This window comes from Sminthopsis crassicaudata, chromosome 4 (genome assembly GCF_048593235.1).
Source record: "Sminthopsis crassicaudata isolate SCR6 chromosome 4, ASM4859323v1, whole genome shotgun sequence".
NCBI lineage: Eukaryota > Metazoa > Chordata > Mammalia > Dasyuromorphia > Dasyuridae > Sminthopsis > Sminthopsis crassicaudata.
Window position 1 is genome coordinate 198868651 of NC_133620.1, and position 17784 is coordinate 198886434.

General features: G+C 32.0%; 1 protein-coding gene across 3 annotated transcripts in view; it reads left to right on the top strand.

Moving 5' to 3' along the window:
* The window catches only part of ATG5 (autophagy related 5), a 131638-nt gene that overhangs the window by 102000 nt on the left and 11854 nt on the right, over positions 1 to 17784 (top strand). For all 3 annotated transcript variants that reach the window (XM_074310183.1, XM_074310184.1, XM_074310185.1), the window contains one exon: positions 11885 to 12002. In XM_074310183.1, coding sequence (XP_074166284.1) covers positions 11885 to 12002 — 118 coding nt within the window. The remainder of the gene's footprint in view (positions 1 to 11884; positions 12003 to 17784) is intronic.

The window sequence follows — 17784 nt, forward strand, 5'->3', positions numbered from 1 at the left end:
TCAGGTTCTTCATCTATAAAATGAGCTAGACAGGACCAGGAGATTGTATACTTCAACAACAATACTATATGATAATCAATTCTGATGGACATGGCCCTCTCCAACAAGGAGATGAACCCAATCAGTTCCAATAGAGCAGTAATGAACTGAACCAGCTACACCCAGGGAAAGAACTCTGGGAGTTGACTATGAACCACTACATAGAATTACTAATCCCTCTATTTTTGTCGCTTGCATTTTGGATTTCCTTCACAAGCTAATTGTACACTATCTCAAAGTCCGATTCTTTTTGTACAGCAAAATAACTGTTTGAACATGTAAACGTATATTGTATTTAATTTATACTTTAACATATTGAACATGTATTGGTCAACCTGCCATATGGGGGAAGAAGGAGAGGAAAAGTTGGAACAAAAGGTTTTGCAATTATCAATGCTGGAAAATTACCCATCCATAAAATTTTTGTAAAAATTAAATTAATTAATTAAAAATATTCCATGCCCTCAAGAAATAGTTGTGCTATCTATCATCAGTAGGTTTACTCCAAGGTTTGTATTTAATTTTTTTTTTTTTAATTTTAAATAAAATATTCTTTAATGGCATGATTTTCAATCAAGATGTTTCTCCATTGTAACTTTTAATAACTTTTGGGAAACTGTAATAAGATGGAATTATTTGAACAGTACTCAGGATAATCACCACAGATACATTAAATAACAAATAAATTTATGGCCAATTTTAGAGTTGCTTAAATAAGGATGCACAAATGTTGTTTGTATTTAATTTTAAATGAAAGCTCAGCATTTTGGAGTATACGTATGTATAGCAGAGGGGAAGGAAAAAAAGGGAATAATTATTTATTTTTTCTTTGTGGACACAGTGTATTAAACGCCATACAAACATCTAAAATAAATAAATAAATAAATAGAATGAGCTAGAGAAGGAAATGGCAAACCACTCATATCTTTACCAAGAAAATCTGAAATGGGGTCATGAAGAGTCGATAGTCCCTCCCTCATATTTTATCCCTCTTACTCCTTCCAAGTCCCTACTGTGTCCCTATTGAGTTAAATGTTTTCCTGCACTTGAGAACCATTAAAAGAGAGACAGAAACAGAGAGAGTTTTATAGTACTTTGGTTCAGATAAAAGTGCAACTCCTTCCCTCACCCCTTTCTCCCTATTTGTATAGTTATTTACTTGTGTACCCCATTTAAATAGATACATACACACACCTCTTTTTTTCCTTTTCTCTTTTTCTTTCTTGTGTTTGGGTAAAATATAACAAAATATCTCTTAAGCCTTCTGTCTTAATTCTTTCACAACTGATGACTTTAGGACTTTAAGGGGATAGTTAGACACTTGTTTCTTCTCCCCTTTTAAATGTAAACACTTTATCTTTGAATAGTCAGTTAATCCATTAATCAACAAATATTAATTAGGTAGCTATCATCAGCTAGATACTGTACTTGGCACTGGGTATACAAATTTAAAGAATGAAGCAATCCCTACTTACATTGAGTTTACTTTCTGATGACGAGTACATATAAAAAAATACATATACAGCACAAAAATAAATTTAATAATTACAAACACATGCACATCAGAAGATGGTGTCTAAACTGTATCTTAAAGGGAAAAGGGGACTTTATGAAGCAAAGGCAAGGAGGAAGTAAATTCCAGGCATGTGTAGGATACTGAGTGGCAGGGCCCAGAGATAGGAGATGGAGTGTTGTACTTGAGAAACACAGAGAAAGCCAGTTTGGCTGGATTTCTGAGTGCAGGAAGGAAAGTAATATTCAGTAAGGCTGGAAAGATAGGTTGAGAACAGATTGTGTAGGGCTTCAAAAGCTAAACAGGGGTAAGTTTATATTTTATCTGAGAGCAGTATAAAAATCATTGAACTTAGTTGAGTGCAAGATTCACATGGTTGTATTGGTGTTTAAGGAAAATTGCTTTGGCAGTAGTGTATAAAAAAGACAGGATTTGGGAGGAATATGAGGCAAGAAGACCAATTAGGAAGTTTTTAGCAATAATCTAGGCAATTAATGATAATTTTTTGCTGTTCATGATAATGGTCATGATGATGATGATGATTCATTTCAGTCATATCTATTTTCCTTTGACCATGTTTGGGGTTTTCTTGTCAAAGATACTGGAATAGTTTAACTGAGGCAAACAGGATTAAGTGATTTGCCTAGGGTTGCACTAGTAATAAGTGTCTCTGGTCAGATTTGAACTCATGAAAATGAGTCCAGGCCCAGCACTTTATCCATTGTACCATCAAGCTGCTTCAAAAAATGATGCCTTGAGGCAATTCCAATAGATGTGTGTTTAAAAGTGCCATCCACATCCAGAAAGAGAACTATAAAGACTGAATGCAGATCAAAGCATAGCATTTTCATCTTTTGTTGTTGTTTGCTTGGTTTTTTTCCTTTTTTGTGTTTTTTACCCTTTTGATCCGTTTTTTTTTTGTTTGTTTGAGTTTTTTTTTTCTTTTTTGCCCAGCATGATGAATATGCAAATAAATATGTTTAGAGGAATTATATACATTTAACCTATATCATATTGCTTGTCATCTTGGGGGGAGGGAGGAGAAAGAGAAAAATTCTAGAACATAAAGTTGTACAAAGGTGACCATAGAAAATTTTATCTTTCCATTTATTTGGAAAAATGACATATCCTTTAAAAACTGATTCCTTGAACTAAGTTACACAGTTAAATAAATTAATAACTCAATGAAAGAAAAAATTGGAATTTAAATAAAATTAATTAAATTAAAATAAAATAAAAAATTGGAGAGAAAATAGAAGAAAACAGTCAAAAAGTCAGTTGACTTGGAAAACTAGTTAATTAATAAATGTTCCTTAAATTGAACTGAGGCTTAAGGGAGATATTAGGTCTGGATATGTAGATTTGGGAATTGTTTGTATAGATGTTAAAACCATGAGAGCTACTAAAGTTATTGAGAAAAGGAATGTGGAGAGAGGAGAGATATTCTTAGGGAAGATCCACAGAATGTGAATAATGAGCCAGTAAAAGAGACCAAATGGACAGGTAAGAAGTGAATCAGGAGAGGTTAATGAGAAAAAAATTATGTAGGAGGAAAGAATGGTCAACAGTGACAGATGCAGCAAATTAGTTGTGGATGAGGACTGAGAAGGATTCATCAGTTCTGGAAGTTTGTTTTGGAGAGATCAGTTTTAGTTGAGGTAAAGTCAGAAGCCCGATTACAATGGATTGAGAATGAAGGAAATATGGAGGCAATGAATACAGACAACCAGGAATGTAGACAGTCCTCCATCTCCCCCTCTGGTAAAAAATGGAGGAAAGATAGAGGACTGGCAGGCACTAAAGTAAGGTTTTATAAAGATGGGGATGACATGGCCATGTTTCAAGACAATAGGAAAGGAATCAGTGGATGGAGGATAAAGATTTAAAAGAGAAGCATGATGAAGGATATGATTTTGTTGAGAAAACAAGAAAAGGATCAAATACCCATGGAGAGAAGTTGTCCATAGTAGGAACAAGGGATACTTCTTTGTCAGAGAGTGGGGAATGATTTTAAAGCATTTTGAGACGGAAAAGAGAATGGAAGAAAAGAAAACTTATGTTGAATGGACTCAATTTTTTTTTTTTCCCTTAATAAAGTTAAGACATTAAGATCCTTTGCTCAGGTTCAGGCAGAGGAAATGTGGACTTGGGGAGGAAAGAAAGGCCTGGAAGAGCTTCTTTGGGAAGTGAGATAGGGAATCAGTACTAACCTGCTGCATAGGGGACCCAATTGAAGTTAGATAATTTGTTTTCTGATGTACTCAGTATATTGTGAGATTTCCTTTACTGAATGAAGATTCAGTAATTTGAGTGGTGGAGGAAGATGACATTTATAAGGCTAAGCCTTGGCAAGGGGAGAACTAAAAAGACGAGGGGGCCAGATGCAAGAGCAGAAAACAGTGTAATCCCTTCCAATTATTGAAAAGCATTTACCTTGTTATATTTCTTCTAACTTGTTTTTGCATTTCAGAGTTTCTACTCACTGATCTTTTTAGAGTCCTCTTATTAAAGATCCATATTCCTCATCATTGGATTACTTCCTATTATGACTTATCTAAATTATTCCTGGTTACAACTCTATGTTTCTTAGATTTTTGGAGTCTTCAATTTCAGGACTCATTTCCTAAATGATGTAGCTACCAAGTCTTGTGTTATATTGACTAAGGTCCTCTGTACTTGAACTTTTTCTTTCTGGTTGTTTGAAATATTTTTTTCTTTGGCTATGTCTATTTCTCTATCCCTCTCTGTCTTTGTCTTCCTTTCTTTTGTCGTTATCAAAGCTTTCAGGTAAAGCAGTAATTTTCAGGGCTTTTTTTCCCTCCTTAACTTGTTTTCCAAGTCAACCAACTTCTTGACATGAGATAACTTCTGTTTTGTTCTATTTTTCCCTGCAATTTTTTACTTTATTTTAATATTTTTCTTAAATTGATTTGTTTAATCCATTATAATTTTAGAGCATTATATTGTTGTTCTACTTGTACATTATATTAAGAGAGAGAGAGAGAGAGAGAGAGAGAGAGAGAGAGAGAGAGAGAGAGAGAGAGAGAGAGAGAGAGAGAGAGAGTGTGTGTGTGTGTGTGTGTGTGTGTGTGTGTGTGTGGTTATTCTCCTTATAAGGAGAGTTTTCATTTCATTTATCATAAAAGATTTTTAAATTCTTTCTTCATTTTATCTAGCAATTCTGGACATTGTGACCAAGCTATGTTTTGCTTTGACAAATTTCTGCTTATAGAAGTAATTCTCTTTATTTGAAATTTTCATTTTCGGTCTCTTTGCCTGTAAAAGGACAAAAAGTAAGCCTTTCCAGAAAGAATGAAAAATCAAATTTTTTTCTAACATTGTTCTGTGTGTGTGTGTGTGTGTGTGTGTGTGTGTGTGTGTGTGTGTGTGTGTGTGTGTGTCTAAAAGTTCAACCATACATATTTTTGAATGGATAAGAGTATTTTAGAATGTATTAATTCATACATATACCTTTTTTTAATGGATGTATAGTTTAAAGATGTTTAGAAAATTTAGCTATCATTTATTTTTTAGAATGATGATCACTTTGAGAAACCTGTTATCCACATATGGCTTTGAGGAATTATGAATTTGTGGTAAGGTCTGAACTCATTTTAAGGAAACGCTGAATGAGTGCTTATAATTTGAAGACATTTTAATTATTTCTAAGTACTTTGTTAATTTAAGTTCTATTCCTTATGATTTTGGTATTAGTAAGATTCAGATATGAAAGACAGAAATTTTACATTTTTTCTAAAATGCAATTTCTCCACACATGGAAATTATAAGGTGGTTTTGGTGTGGGTTAAACATATAGGATAATTTTAAGTAGTTTATGTCTAATGAGGATTCAAAAAGAATTATTTAGGAAGTTAAGGAGTAATCTACTCTTTAGATGTAAAGATTGGAAACACAATGATATTTGAGATTAAAAACAAGCATTTGAAAATGAAATAAAAAGCATACATACCCACAAAATTTGGTTTATCATCTGGGAAATGTCTGGGTAATTGACCTATAAAATCCATGTGGCATTTGATGTAATCTCCATAAAGCATATACTAAGAATAAATATGTAAATAACATCATGACCAAAATTGAAAAAAAAATTTTTTTCGGTATTCAAAAAGTGTGTTGTTGTTTTTTTAATTTACAAAGCTAGCTTTGTATCTAGAACATACAAGTTTTTGGTAGCTTAAGTCACCTATTATTGCCACTAATGAATATAATCATATTTGCTGTATATAGTTGTACATATTGCCTTGAAATAATAAATATAAAACACAAAAGTTCTAAATTTCATAGTATTAAATTTTTTTAATATCCAGATAAATGAACAAAGGTCATCAGGGCCTTGGGCACTGGAAAAAAATCAGGTGATGCTAAAACAAATCAGACTATCCCTTTAAAAAAAAAAATGAAACAATGTTTTATATTTATTAGCTTCTTTTTATAAAAGAATATGTAATGACTTATCAAAATTATATTTTCAGACCAAGCTGAAATTAAACTCTTTGTACTTATGATTATAAATTTAATAAAAACAAGAGAAGACTTGTATGTACAAATGCCTTGAAAAAAAATAAATAGCTTAATAATGACCAAGGAGAGGAGGGGATCAGTCATAGAACAAAATTAAAAAGAAGATAGACTAAGAGCAAAGAACAGTGAATAATCCAGTCCTATGATAGCAGGGGTTCTTGACCCTTTTTGTGTGTGTCATGGCCCCTTTTGGCAATCTAGAGAAACCTATGAACTGCTTCTCAGAATAATGGGTTTTTAATGCATTAAAAAAAAAAAACACACACACATAGGGATTACAAATGGAAACTATTAAAACGCAGTTATCAAAATAATAAAAAACAAGTTTATGGACCCAAGTAAGGATGCCTGGACTAGAACTTAAAAAGAAGTTATTAATTAGGCATATAAAAGTTTTAGAGAAAAATAAAATAGTATCATTGGTGTTCATATTCATTCAGAATTGCAGAATTTTAATTCTAGAATGATAATTTGCCAACAAGGAAACTAAGGCCCAAAAAAAAGATGTGATTTTTCCCAAGACCCCAAAGAGATGCTGCATAGACCATGTAGTCCAATGTTCTCATTTTACAGATGAGGAAATTTGATTGCAGAACCTAGGTATCCTGGTCAGATATGCTTTTTGAAACACCATTTATTTAGTCAATGTTTATTGAATCCCTGTCATACAAGGCATTGTTCTTTTGCAACATTTTTGTTTCCTTATAATGCATACAACTTTAAAAATATTTGTTTGCTTCTTGTCTCTCCCATTAGATTGTGAGCTGCTTGAAGGCAGATATTGGCTTTAGCCTCCTTTTGTATCCCCAAGTTTTCGCTAGTGCCTTGTACTAGCCCATGCTTAATAAATGCTTATTGATTGACTGACTGAAAGAAGGGGACCTAGCAGTAATGGATCTCAGCTGCAAAGTTGTAATCATAAAAATCAGTTGGTATTGGCTAAAAAAAACAAGAAAGTCTATCTGTAAAACAGATTAGGTACATGATATACAGAAACATATATAATATGTCTGATGAACCCAATGACCATAGTTACTAGAATAAGTTACTTGTTATTTGATGAAAACAGTTGGAATAAGTAGAAACCAGAGTGGCAGAAATTAAGTTAGATCAAGATCTTATACAGTATACCACATGTCTGCATTTCTTAGTTATAAAAGGTAATATCCTAACCATCAGAAGAGCAAGGGAGAATATGCCTTTCACAGCTATGGATGAGGAAAGGACTCATTGACCAAAGGAAAGAGAAGGTCACAGAAGAAAAATGGACAAGTTTGATCACAAAAAAATTTATGCACAGTAGAAATAAAAACAGAAGTTATAAAAATTTAGAATTTTAAGCAGTGAATGACATGACCAACCATAATTCCAGAGCACTACAATTCCGGCAATCTCCAGACAGAGGAAGGAGATATATTTGGGCACATAGGCCAATATAGAACTTTGTTTTGCTTGACCATGCACTTTTGTTACAAAGAATTTTGTTTTTATTTTTTCACTTTCAGTTGGGGAGAGAATGGGAAATTCATATTTTATTATATGTTAAAAAGAAAAGCAATTCTGTGTAAGTTACATTTTCACATATAATTCTGTCTTTTTTGTTTTCACTTAATTCATTTTTCCCTGCCATCCATATCCCTAAAAAAAGGGGAGAGGGGAAAAATGCCACTTGTAACAAATATGCAGAGTCAAATAAAACAAATCCTCCAATTGATTATGTCCAGGAAAAAATCTAGGGGCAACTAGGTGACACAATAGTAGATAAAGTACTGGGACCTAGAATCAGGAAAACCTGAGTTCAAATTACACCTCAGACACTTACTAGTGTGTGACAAGTCACTTGACCACCTTTGTCTCAGTTTCCTTATCTTTACAATGAATTGGAGGAGAAAATGGCAAACCATTCCATTATCTTTGCCAAGGAAACTTTAAAAAGGGTCACCAAGGGTTGGTTACTACTGATATGACTGAATTAAAAAAAAAAAAAAAAAAAAAAAAGCTTCCTTCTGCACTCTGAATCCATCACCTCTCAGAAATTTCATCATGGTTCCTCTAGCATTGTGATTGGTTACTACATTGATCAGAATTCTTAAATCTTCCAGAGTTATTTGTCTCTGCAATGTTGTTATTGCATAAATTGTATTTAGTTCTTCTTGCTTTACTCTGCATTTGTTCACACAAATTTTCCCAAATTTCTCTAAAACCAATCCCATCATCATTTCTTTTTGTGTATGTTTGGGATTTTTTGTTTTGTTTTGGCAAGGTAATTGGGTAATTAATTGACTTGCCCAGAGTCACACAGCTAGAAAGTATTAAGTATCTAAGATCAGATTTGAACTCATGTCCTCCTGACTCCAAGACTGGTGCGCTTATCCACTGCACCATCTTCTTGTCCCTCCTTTCATTATTTTTTATAGCACAATAACATTCTATTACATTCATTCCCCAGTTGATGGTCATTTCCTGAGTTTCCATTTCTTTTGATAACTATCAATGTAATGATCAGCCATAATTCCAAAAGAGTAATGATGAAATGTGTTCCCCAATTAAAGGCTAATGCCTTTACTTTAAGATTATTTTATTTCTTTTTCAATTCTTTGCACACGCACACACACACATCTTGTATATAATTTTTTGCTGTCTCCTCCATTAATACTATTAGCTCCTTGTATCCTCACTACCTGGCACATAAGCACTTAATAAATGCTAGTTGACTTTAACATATAGTCCAAAAGATTTATGTAGTTTTAGGCATGGCAGATGTGTTGATTATGAAAATTTTTAGAAGGATTGTGTTTTTTTGTTTGTTTGTTTGTTTGTTTTTTTCTTTTCTTTTCAAGTTGGGGCATGATAGATAGTTCACTTGTGATTATATTGCCAGAAACAAAAGGGGGTAATTGAAGCATTTTATAAAATGCACAGAAAGAAGTTGAGAGAGAAATGTGTAGAGATTTACAGTTTCACATAAAACGCTTTTTTTTCTGTCTTTTGTATATGAAAATATTGCCCCCTTTCTTGGTATTTGTTAAGGATTAAAAAAAAAAAAACAACACCTAAATTACATCTAATATTCACCTAGAATGTGTTTTATTTAACTTTAACCAACTTTGTTGGCATGTTTGGCTTTCTAATATTAGAAACAAAGCTTTTCCCAATATTACTTCAGCTTTTATTATTCATCTTGGTGGATATCAAAATTCTTTAAGAGTAAGTACTTGTTCCTAGAAATAAGCTAATGCTAATGACCATTCCATAATTATAAGCATATAAAACAGGGGTTCTCAAACTACTGGCTTCGGGCCAGATGCAGTGGGCTGAGGACGATTATGTGGCCCTCCGGGTTACGGTAAATGGGCGGAGGGGCGGAGACAGTGTGAGGTTTTGTTTTTACTCTAGTCCGGCCCTCCCAGTCTGAGGGACAGTGAACTGGCCCCTATTTAAAAAGTTTGAGGACCACTGGTATAAAAGAATGTAGGCTATTTAATGACTTGTTAAAAAGCAAAAAAATACTTGGGCTTTACTTAATATTTGCAAACAGCATTCAAAGGGAATTTATCTTTTACTTGTTTCATAAATTATTTGATGGACCAATATTATCTTTGTTCAAGGGGGAAAAATGATGAAGAAAGAAAATAATTACCATCCTTTTTGTCTTACTGTCTTAGAATATCTGTTAAAAGATTAATATAAATGTTTGTAAAAGTAACATCTACTTTTTAGTCAGTCATTAGATAGTCATTTGTTCTGCAATTAATCATAGAAGATGTTCTACCACGTAAGAGTGTTTTTCTTATGGTGTTTGTCGTAGCAAGTTAATGCTGTTTCTTGGAAGTCACTGAAATATTTTGTATATCACCAAAAGTCTATGTTTTATAACTTGAATAGTTTAACAATATTGTAGATCCTGTGATATATCATCTGATATGATAGCTTTTTGATAGCTTTTCTGTCGGTCATGCTATGGTTCAATTAACTTTTATTCTTACTATTTATTACAAAGCAATGTTTACAGATTTAATTATTATGTTAAATCTCTTGGATTTTGCCCTCTTAATTAGAAGAGCATGAAAATAGGAAAACTTATCTTTTAAAGTATTTCTAGAAATAATCTAACCTTTTCTCTGCAAAGCCTCAGCATAGACTTCATGGAGGCTATTGACTAATAGAGAAAAGATTCATTTCTGCTTTGTGAAATCTTTGGAATTCATTGCTTTTTAGAAGTAGCTAAGTTTTACAGTAGATTTTTCTGCCTTTAAATTTCTTGTTATAACTTGTTCTAAGTATCTTCTTAGGATACTAAGAAGAACCAATGTGACAAGCATAAAGAGCTTTGCAAAACTTAAAAGTGGTATAAATACAAGTTATTATTAGTGATAATAATTTTATGAGGCTATTTAAAAAGTGAAACAATGTACTTTATAAAAGACATAAAAATAGCAAATGTTAATAGGACTTGAGCAATTTTTTGTACATTATATATTTTTAAAAAGCTTTAGTTAAAAAAGAAATAACACGATTTTGGTGCCATTTTATTTGAGGAAGGGTTTTTTCTCCTTTTTGCATTGTTCAGATGCAATATTAATATTATTTTTTTTTAGAACATCTTTTTATTAGCAACACTAAGGCAGAATGAGTTTTGATAGTACTTGCAAACCTGGGCCAGAGTTTGGAACCACACAAGAGAGTTGTGGCTAAATTTTTTTTCTCAAGAGGGCAAAATGTTTTAATTTTTTACTAAACCAGATTTTCCTTTTCCCTATTAGCATGTCATTACACTTGACTGTACTTTCACATTTCTTGCAACTATGAGAGAAAATGGCTAATACATACCTGAGTCTCCAGTTCTCTGCAAAAGATTTACTTGACTGCATTAGCCTCAAAATAGAATGCTTTTTGGTTTTATAAAATTGTAGTTTCTATTATTTCAGCATTTATACCTCCTTCTCCTTTTTTTTTCCATATTAATCACCCTCACATTTGCTTTGGATACTTCTAACCTGGCTAGGCTTATCTCAGCTAACCTCTACTGCCCACCACTGTCAAGTCAATTTTCTTAAAATGCTTTCATATCATTCCCCATTGTTATTACACCATCAAGCCCTGCAGACTTGGCATAAAAATTGAGAATGGGTTGTTGGAGTCACTGAATATTTATGAAAGAATATTTATGATGTGCCTACCAGATATATGATCTCAAACTGGGGAGATTTGCTAGAGATTTTATAGAAGCTTCCTAGATGGGTTGTTTTTTGAGGGTTTGTTTTTTTTTTAACTGTTCCATTGAATTAAAAGACGGTCATAGTAAATGTGTAGGTGACAAAAACAGTTCTCTCATCTCTTTCTAAGAAAGTAATAGTGAATTGATGAAAAGGACTCTTCTAAAAGTAATTTTTAGTACTTGAGTACTTGAAGTTGTTAGTCACTTCCTACTTTTTCAGACTTTGTACCATCTTTGTTTCTCCTTTGTAGGTTTGAGGAATTAGTGTAATATTTTTTAAAAGTGTGGCAGTTTTTAAAAGAAAACTTTCTTTGTAGAGCATATTTACAATAATGTTTAAAATTTAAAATGCTAAGCCTATATATAACATTAGCAAATTATCTCAATGTAAGTAATATGACAGACTCTATTTTCCCTTTTATTACCATAATTTATTTCTTAAAATTAACTTGGAATTTCTCATTGTATCAATTTGTGAACAACAAATATTTAATTCTTAGAGGGTTGGGAGTTTTTTTTTTTTTTTTTTAATCTTATGTATTCTCCCTTTCTGTTGTTTTCTTTCTTAATAGGCAACAACTGAGAGGCCTTTCATTCAGAAGTTATTTCGACCAGTTGCTGCAGATGGACAATTACATACACTAGGTGATCTCTTAAAAGAAGTTTGTCCTTCTGTAATTACTCCTGAAGGTAAAGTATGATCATCATTCTTAGAGAATTTCCTTTATTTCTAGCCCTTTTAAAAAACAAAATAAAACTCTGCCTTTCATTGGCTTTTATGAATAATTACTCTATCAATCCGAAAATAGTTTTCCTATTTTCATACTTAGTAAGAAGGAAATATCCTTTCAAACAGAAGCATCTATTCTTTCATTTAATTCATTTTTAGTAAACTTTTTTTCACTAGATCTTTAAAACAATAAAAATAAACTTTATATATATATGGAGCAGTTTTAAACAAAATTAGATGTGCTATTTAATTTTTTTTTTTTACAGCTGTGATTTTCAATCTTATTTTAAAATTTAGCAACGTAAATTGATTCTTAGTCTAAATTAAACAGGTATGAGTGTGGTAAGTTGTCTCCTTCATTTGAACTTTATTATTTTTATATAAGCATATCTATTAATATTGAATTACACAGTTTTTAGTAGTGTTGATATGTAAATTTCATTACAGAGGCAGACACAGAAAATATCAACTCAAATTTAAATATATATACACATACACACAAGTTACTTAATAAACTAATTTCCTTGTAGTTTTTCTTTATCTGTTCTTTATTTTTAGAAAATCTGTAATTATCAAGTAGCCAAGTATAATAACCTGAGATTAAGAAACCTTAAAGTATGAACTGTTTGATATTTTTGCTAATATCCGCACCATTTAAGCATAGCACTTAGTAGATATTAAATGCTATAAAACTGAAATACAGGTTAATCTTGTCTTGAAGTCAGTATAATCACAATTTCTTTGCCTGTAATATATTAATCTTTGCCTCCTTATTATTTGTATTTTTTTATTTATATCTATTTCTTTTTAACTTTTCACCTTTCCCTCCCTTTCTGAAATAAGGAAGAATAGATAAAGATTTTTTTTAATGTCTCATACCTGGTAAATTTGCTGTTGGTCTATATGCATGTTTCAGTATGATAAACAGCTAAATCTTTTTTTTCCCCATAAAAATTGAACCTATAATTCTAATAGGATTCGGGATTTCAAACATGAGTTTTAAACTTTGTATCAGTTGGGTACATCAGATTACTTTCTTAGTCTCAGTTGGCATTTGAATATTAAATTATTGATATAAAATTTGTCTTTTACTTTCATATTTGATTATTTTTGTCTCTATAAATAGAAATTACATGGTAATTTTTACATATTAAGCAAGAGGTTGATATTAAATCACATGGGTGAAGAAAACAAACATCACACCTAGAGACTGTAAATCTTAAGGGGTATTTGAAGCAGGGTATTTAAATGACAAGAAAAAGAAAACTAATTAAGTCTTGAGATCAATGAGTTGAACCAGAGAGAATACAGTTGGGTGTTTCTGTTTTCTTTATCAGCTCTATTATATATTGATTGAGTGGCTCAAAGCTCTGACCTTTATGATGTCAGAGAGATGGGTGTGGGTGTGTGTGTGTACAGCATAAATCATTTAGTAAATCACATAGTTATAAATAGTAAATCAGATATAGTTATGAAGTGTATAATGTAGGTTCGACGTAATTTTCAAAAATACGTAGGAGGCCAATAACACTTTTTCATTTAGAAATTTAAAATACTTTGATTGTTCTCTTTCCCCAAAACACCTCCAGTGTTCCAGAGGGAGAGAGGGAGAGAGAAAAAAAAAAAAATCTCAGTTCAAGGAGATTAAAAAGAGATCACATTATATTGATTTAAGGGATGGAAAGTAATAATGAACAAACTTTTAAAAGTGTGTGAAATTTGCCTTAGAAGATATATGTATTGAACATAAATCAAACCACAGAGGACATAAACCTAAGCTGCTGGTTAAAGATTTAGTGAAACTGGTATAGAGAAGAAACTTCTAATTTCTACTTAAAATATCATTTTTATGGATATTCTCAAGAACAAGTTCCTCCATTTTATGTTTTTCCTACTTGTATGGTCATATAGTCATATATATATACATATATATGTGTGTGTGTATGTGTATATATATATATATATATATATATATATATATATATATATATATATATACAGTATAATTATTTACTTTATTTTTTCATTTATTTGAAAATTACTTCTATCAATAGATCTTTTAATGTTGAAAAATGTTTTTTTCAACATTATCTTTTTTTCCATAATAATCTATTAAGCACATGATATTTGCTTGAAACCTTCAAGAGCTGCCATTTGAACCCACAAAAAAAAAAAATGCTTCCATAGATCAATGCCAGAAAAGAATAGGAGATAAGAAATTGCATCAGAAAAGTCCTTGCCTTCTCATCCTAAATTATTGAAACTCTTGATCATCATACATCATTATTCTGGAATTCTTTTTTTTTTTTTTTTTTTTTTTCCCCTGAGGCTGGGGTTAAGTGACTTGCCCAGGGTCACACAGCTAGGAAGGGTTAAGTGTCTGAGACCACATTTGAACTCAGGTCCTCCTGAATTCAGGGCTGGTGCTCTATCCACAGCACCATCTAGCTGCCCCTATTCTGGAATTCTTTATGCTAAAATTTCCTATAGTGTTAAAAATCTATCAATATTTTGTTTTTTATATTACAAAAGATATGAATTGTAAAATTTTACTATCTTTTCTATGTATTTACTATATTTGATTATTAGGAACTGAATTTATAATTTGTATCACTGTATCTAAAATGTACATTAAATCCTTATTACTTCATAAAATATGTATATCATATCATATTGATCGTGTAAGAATGCTTTTTTGGTTGATTTCTCATTTAAAATTTTAAATTTTTGGGGTTTTTTTTGACAGTTGAAATATTAGTTGGGAAATGTCTGGTAACCCATCATTGGATCCTGGCTAACAATGATCTTGACTATTTCTTTATACTGTGATTTCTTTCTGTTGGATCTCTGCCAGAGTATTGATGATTTTATAATATGGACAAAAAACTTTATCTGTAATATAATACTGTTATATTTAAGTCTTATATATAAATCACTCTAAACATGTAACCTTAAATTAGGGAATTATATACTTTATTTTTTAGGGCTATGTTGAAGGTACTTTGGGAAAAAACTTTTTTTTTTTTAAGTCAAAAGTGATTAACAATCTAAAGTGTTTGTTATATAATTCCAAGACAACAGAAGTTGTATGATTTCCTTTCAGAAACATCATTGACCTTAGTTTATTTAGTTGATAAGGTTTAAGTTTAAGTAGTGAAAACAACAGTAAAACTCATAAAGCTCAAGAAAAATGATCTATTTTCATATTTCATGTACTATATTTTTAAGAAACTCATCACTAGCTAGTGCTTTTATTAATCAAATTAATTATTTACTGTTCAGGTGCCAACAAACGCACCTGCATGACTAGATGCCTTCTTTATGTTCTTGTACATTTAGTTGTTCTTTCATGGTTTTTGGACTTAGTCTGAGAAAGATTGCATCTTATTGAAACTTTACCTAATTTGTTTATTTAGCTTATTAAAACTGTAACAAAATGCTTTATTCTGTAAACTGCATCTTTGGTTCTTCCCAGTGTAGTTCATTTTGCCTCATGGTTGCCATTTTGGGGAAAGGCCAAATCTCTTATAAAATCTTTATGGAATTAGAAGAGAGGAATAGAAGTGAGGGTGATTATGCATTTCACATATTTTACAGAGTTTTAAAGCTAGAAGAGCTATTGCAACTCTCTCATTTTACAGATGGCATCCAAAGCAAGCTGAGTGATTTTCCCACTCACTGGATTAACAGTTAATAATTGGCATAACTTGGATTAAAGCACGGATGATTTTTTTCTGCTGTGCAATCCTTTCTCCCCTCCCTACACACACCATTCTATTTCTTTGGATACTCTAAAATATTTATTTTAACTTAAAAATAACTATCATACTTTGCAAAGTAGTTTTTATCTAATGCTTAATTCTATGGTTTAAAAATACTTAGGAAATGATGGGTCATCTAAGGTGGTTCCATGGATAGAATACCACCCCTGAGTCAGGAGTCAGGGTTAAAATCCAGCCTCAGACATTTGACACATACTAGCTGTGTGACCCCAGGCAAGTCACTTAACCCTCATTGCCTTGTCCCCAAAATATATACTTATATACATACATACATATATATGTATGTATATAAGTATATATTTTATCTATCTTAGACAAATATATCATTAGAAGATAAAAAGTAACATAGTTTTTGACATTAGAGCATCCTATGATATCTCAGCCATTCTGCAACCACTGTTTTTCATTTGTTTTAAGTAGTAGTGCATGTAACTGCTTATACTACCTTTGTATTTACTCAAATGGTGGGCATGAAGGTTATCCAACTAAGAGAACAGCAGTATTTCTTGGCATAAATGCCAGCAGCAAAAGATTCCTTCCATCTCCTTTTATACAGCTAACCTTACTGCATTGAGCTATTCCTGGAGAACTGACACAGGGTGACTCTTCTGTTATGCTCTATTGGCCACTCCCATCTTTAATCCACCACTCCTTTTTTTTTTTTTTTTTTTTTTTTTTGCTCCAGTAGGGAAATTCCAGAGGTAATGGGTGGGTACCTTTTAATGCTGTTTTTTTTTTGTTGTTGTTGTTGTTGTTGTTGTTTGTTTGTTTGTTTTTGTTTTTCCTCTTTCTCTTTCTTAATTATTGAATAGCTATCCCTGAAAGATGATAAGTAGTTATATCTTTCAGGAGGTATTTCACACTTTGTAGAATACTAATATCTTTCTACATTTTTAGAATAACCTGTGCCCACCTTGTTAAAGTAGCTTGGATTATTATTCATTCTTTTTGCCATTTTTTGGTGCAAAGTGATTTTCCTTTCAAGATCTATGAGAAGGTCAAAAACACTGGCACAATACACTCCTTAGTTCAATACACCCAGGGTGTTGGCAAATGGCAAGCGTTCTGGCACACCTGGATGCCTCTTCAGCTGAAAGGGAAAGACTTGAAGATTGGGTGTGAGTGACCTATGATCACATGATAAAAAGAGAAAGTGCTTCATAAAAGTCATATAATACCATTGTCTTTTATTTCCTATAGCGAATGATTCAGTGAGGAAGGAATTTTATTTTGATTCATCATGTGAAAATAGGATGTACTAAGATTTAAGAAGACCTGCTTCAGGTCGCTGTTCGAATAACCATGATGAGCTGCTTTGTGTTTTCTTTTTCTATCTTGTAAGTGACTGCAGAATCTGGTTTAGTTATAAATAATAGAAAACAACACCAAGGTAAACTTAGGTAAATTATCATCTTTGTGGTTTCAGTAAAAGTTAGCATGACCCGGACAGCCAAGCATCCATACTGTATCAAGAGCAAAATCCCTTTTCCTCTTATTTTCCAGTGAATAGATCATTCTGTTGACATTTTTGTCATTTGATCCTGGCATAAATACATCTCTTCCTAAGATAGGAATCTGTGTGAATTTAAACAAAATTTGATAACTGTATTTCAATATAATTAATTTCCTTTGTAATACCATATATTTTGTCTTTTTGCATTTAAAAACATTATCTTGAGAAGGAGTCTATAGGCTTGGTGATATTGCCAAAGGGAGATCATGGCATCCCTACTTAGGGAATTGCCTGGAGCACTGAATGAGACCTATTCATGATAGCTACCAGTATGTGCCAGTGGCTGGCTTTGAACCCAAGTTTCCCTGATGCCGAGGTTGGTCTTGCTTCTCTTTAACAATAGTGTCATTCTATTATTCTATGCAAAGAAATGACCAGAAAGAGAAGTCACTCTCTTTGCTCGCACACCATGTGATGCAAGCTTTCTTGTTTCTTTTGAAGATGCCA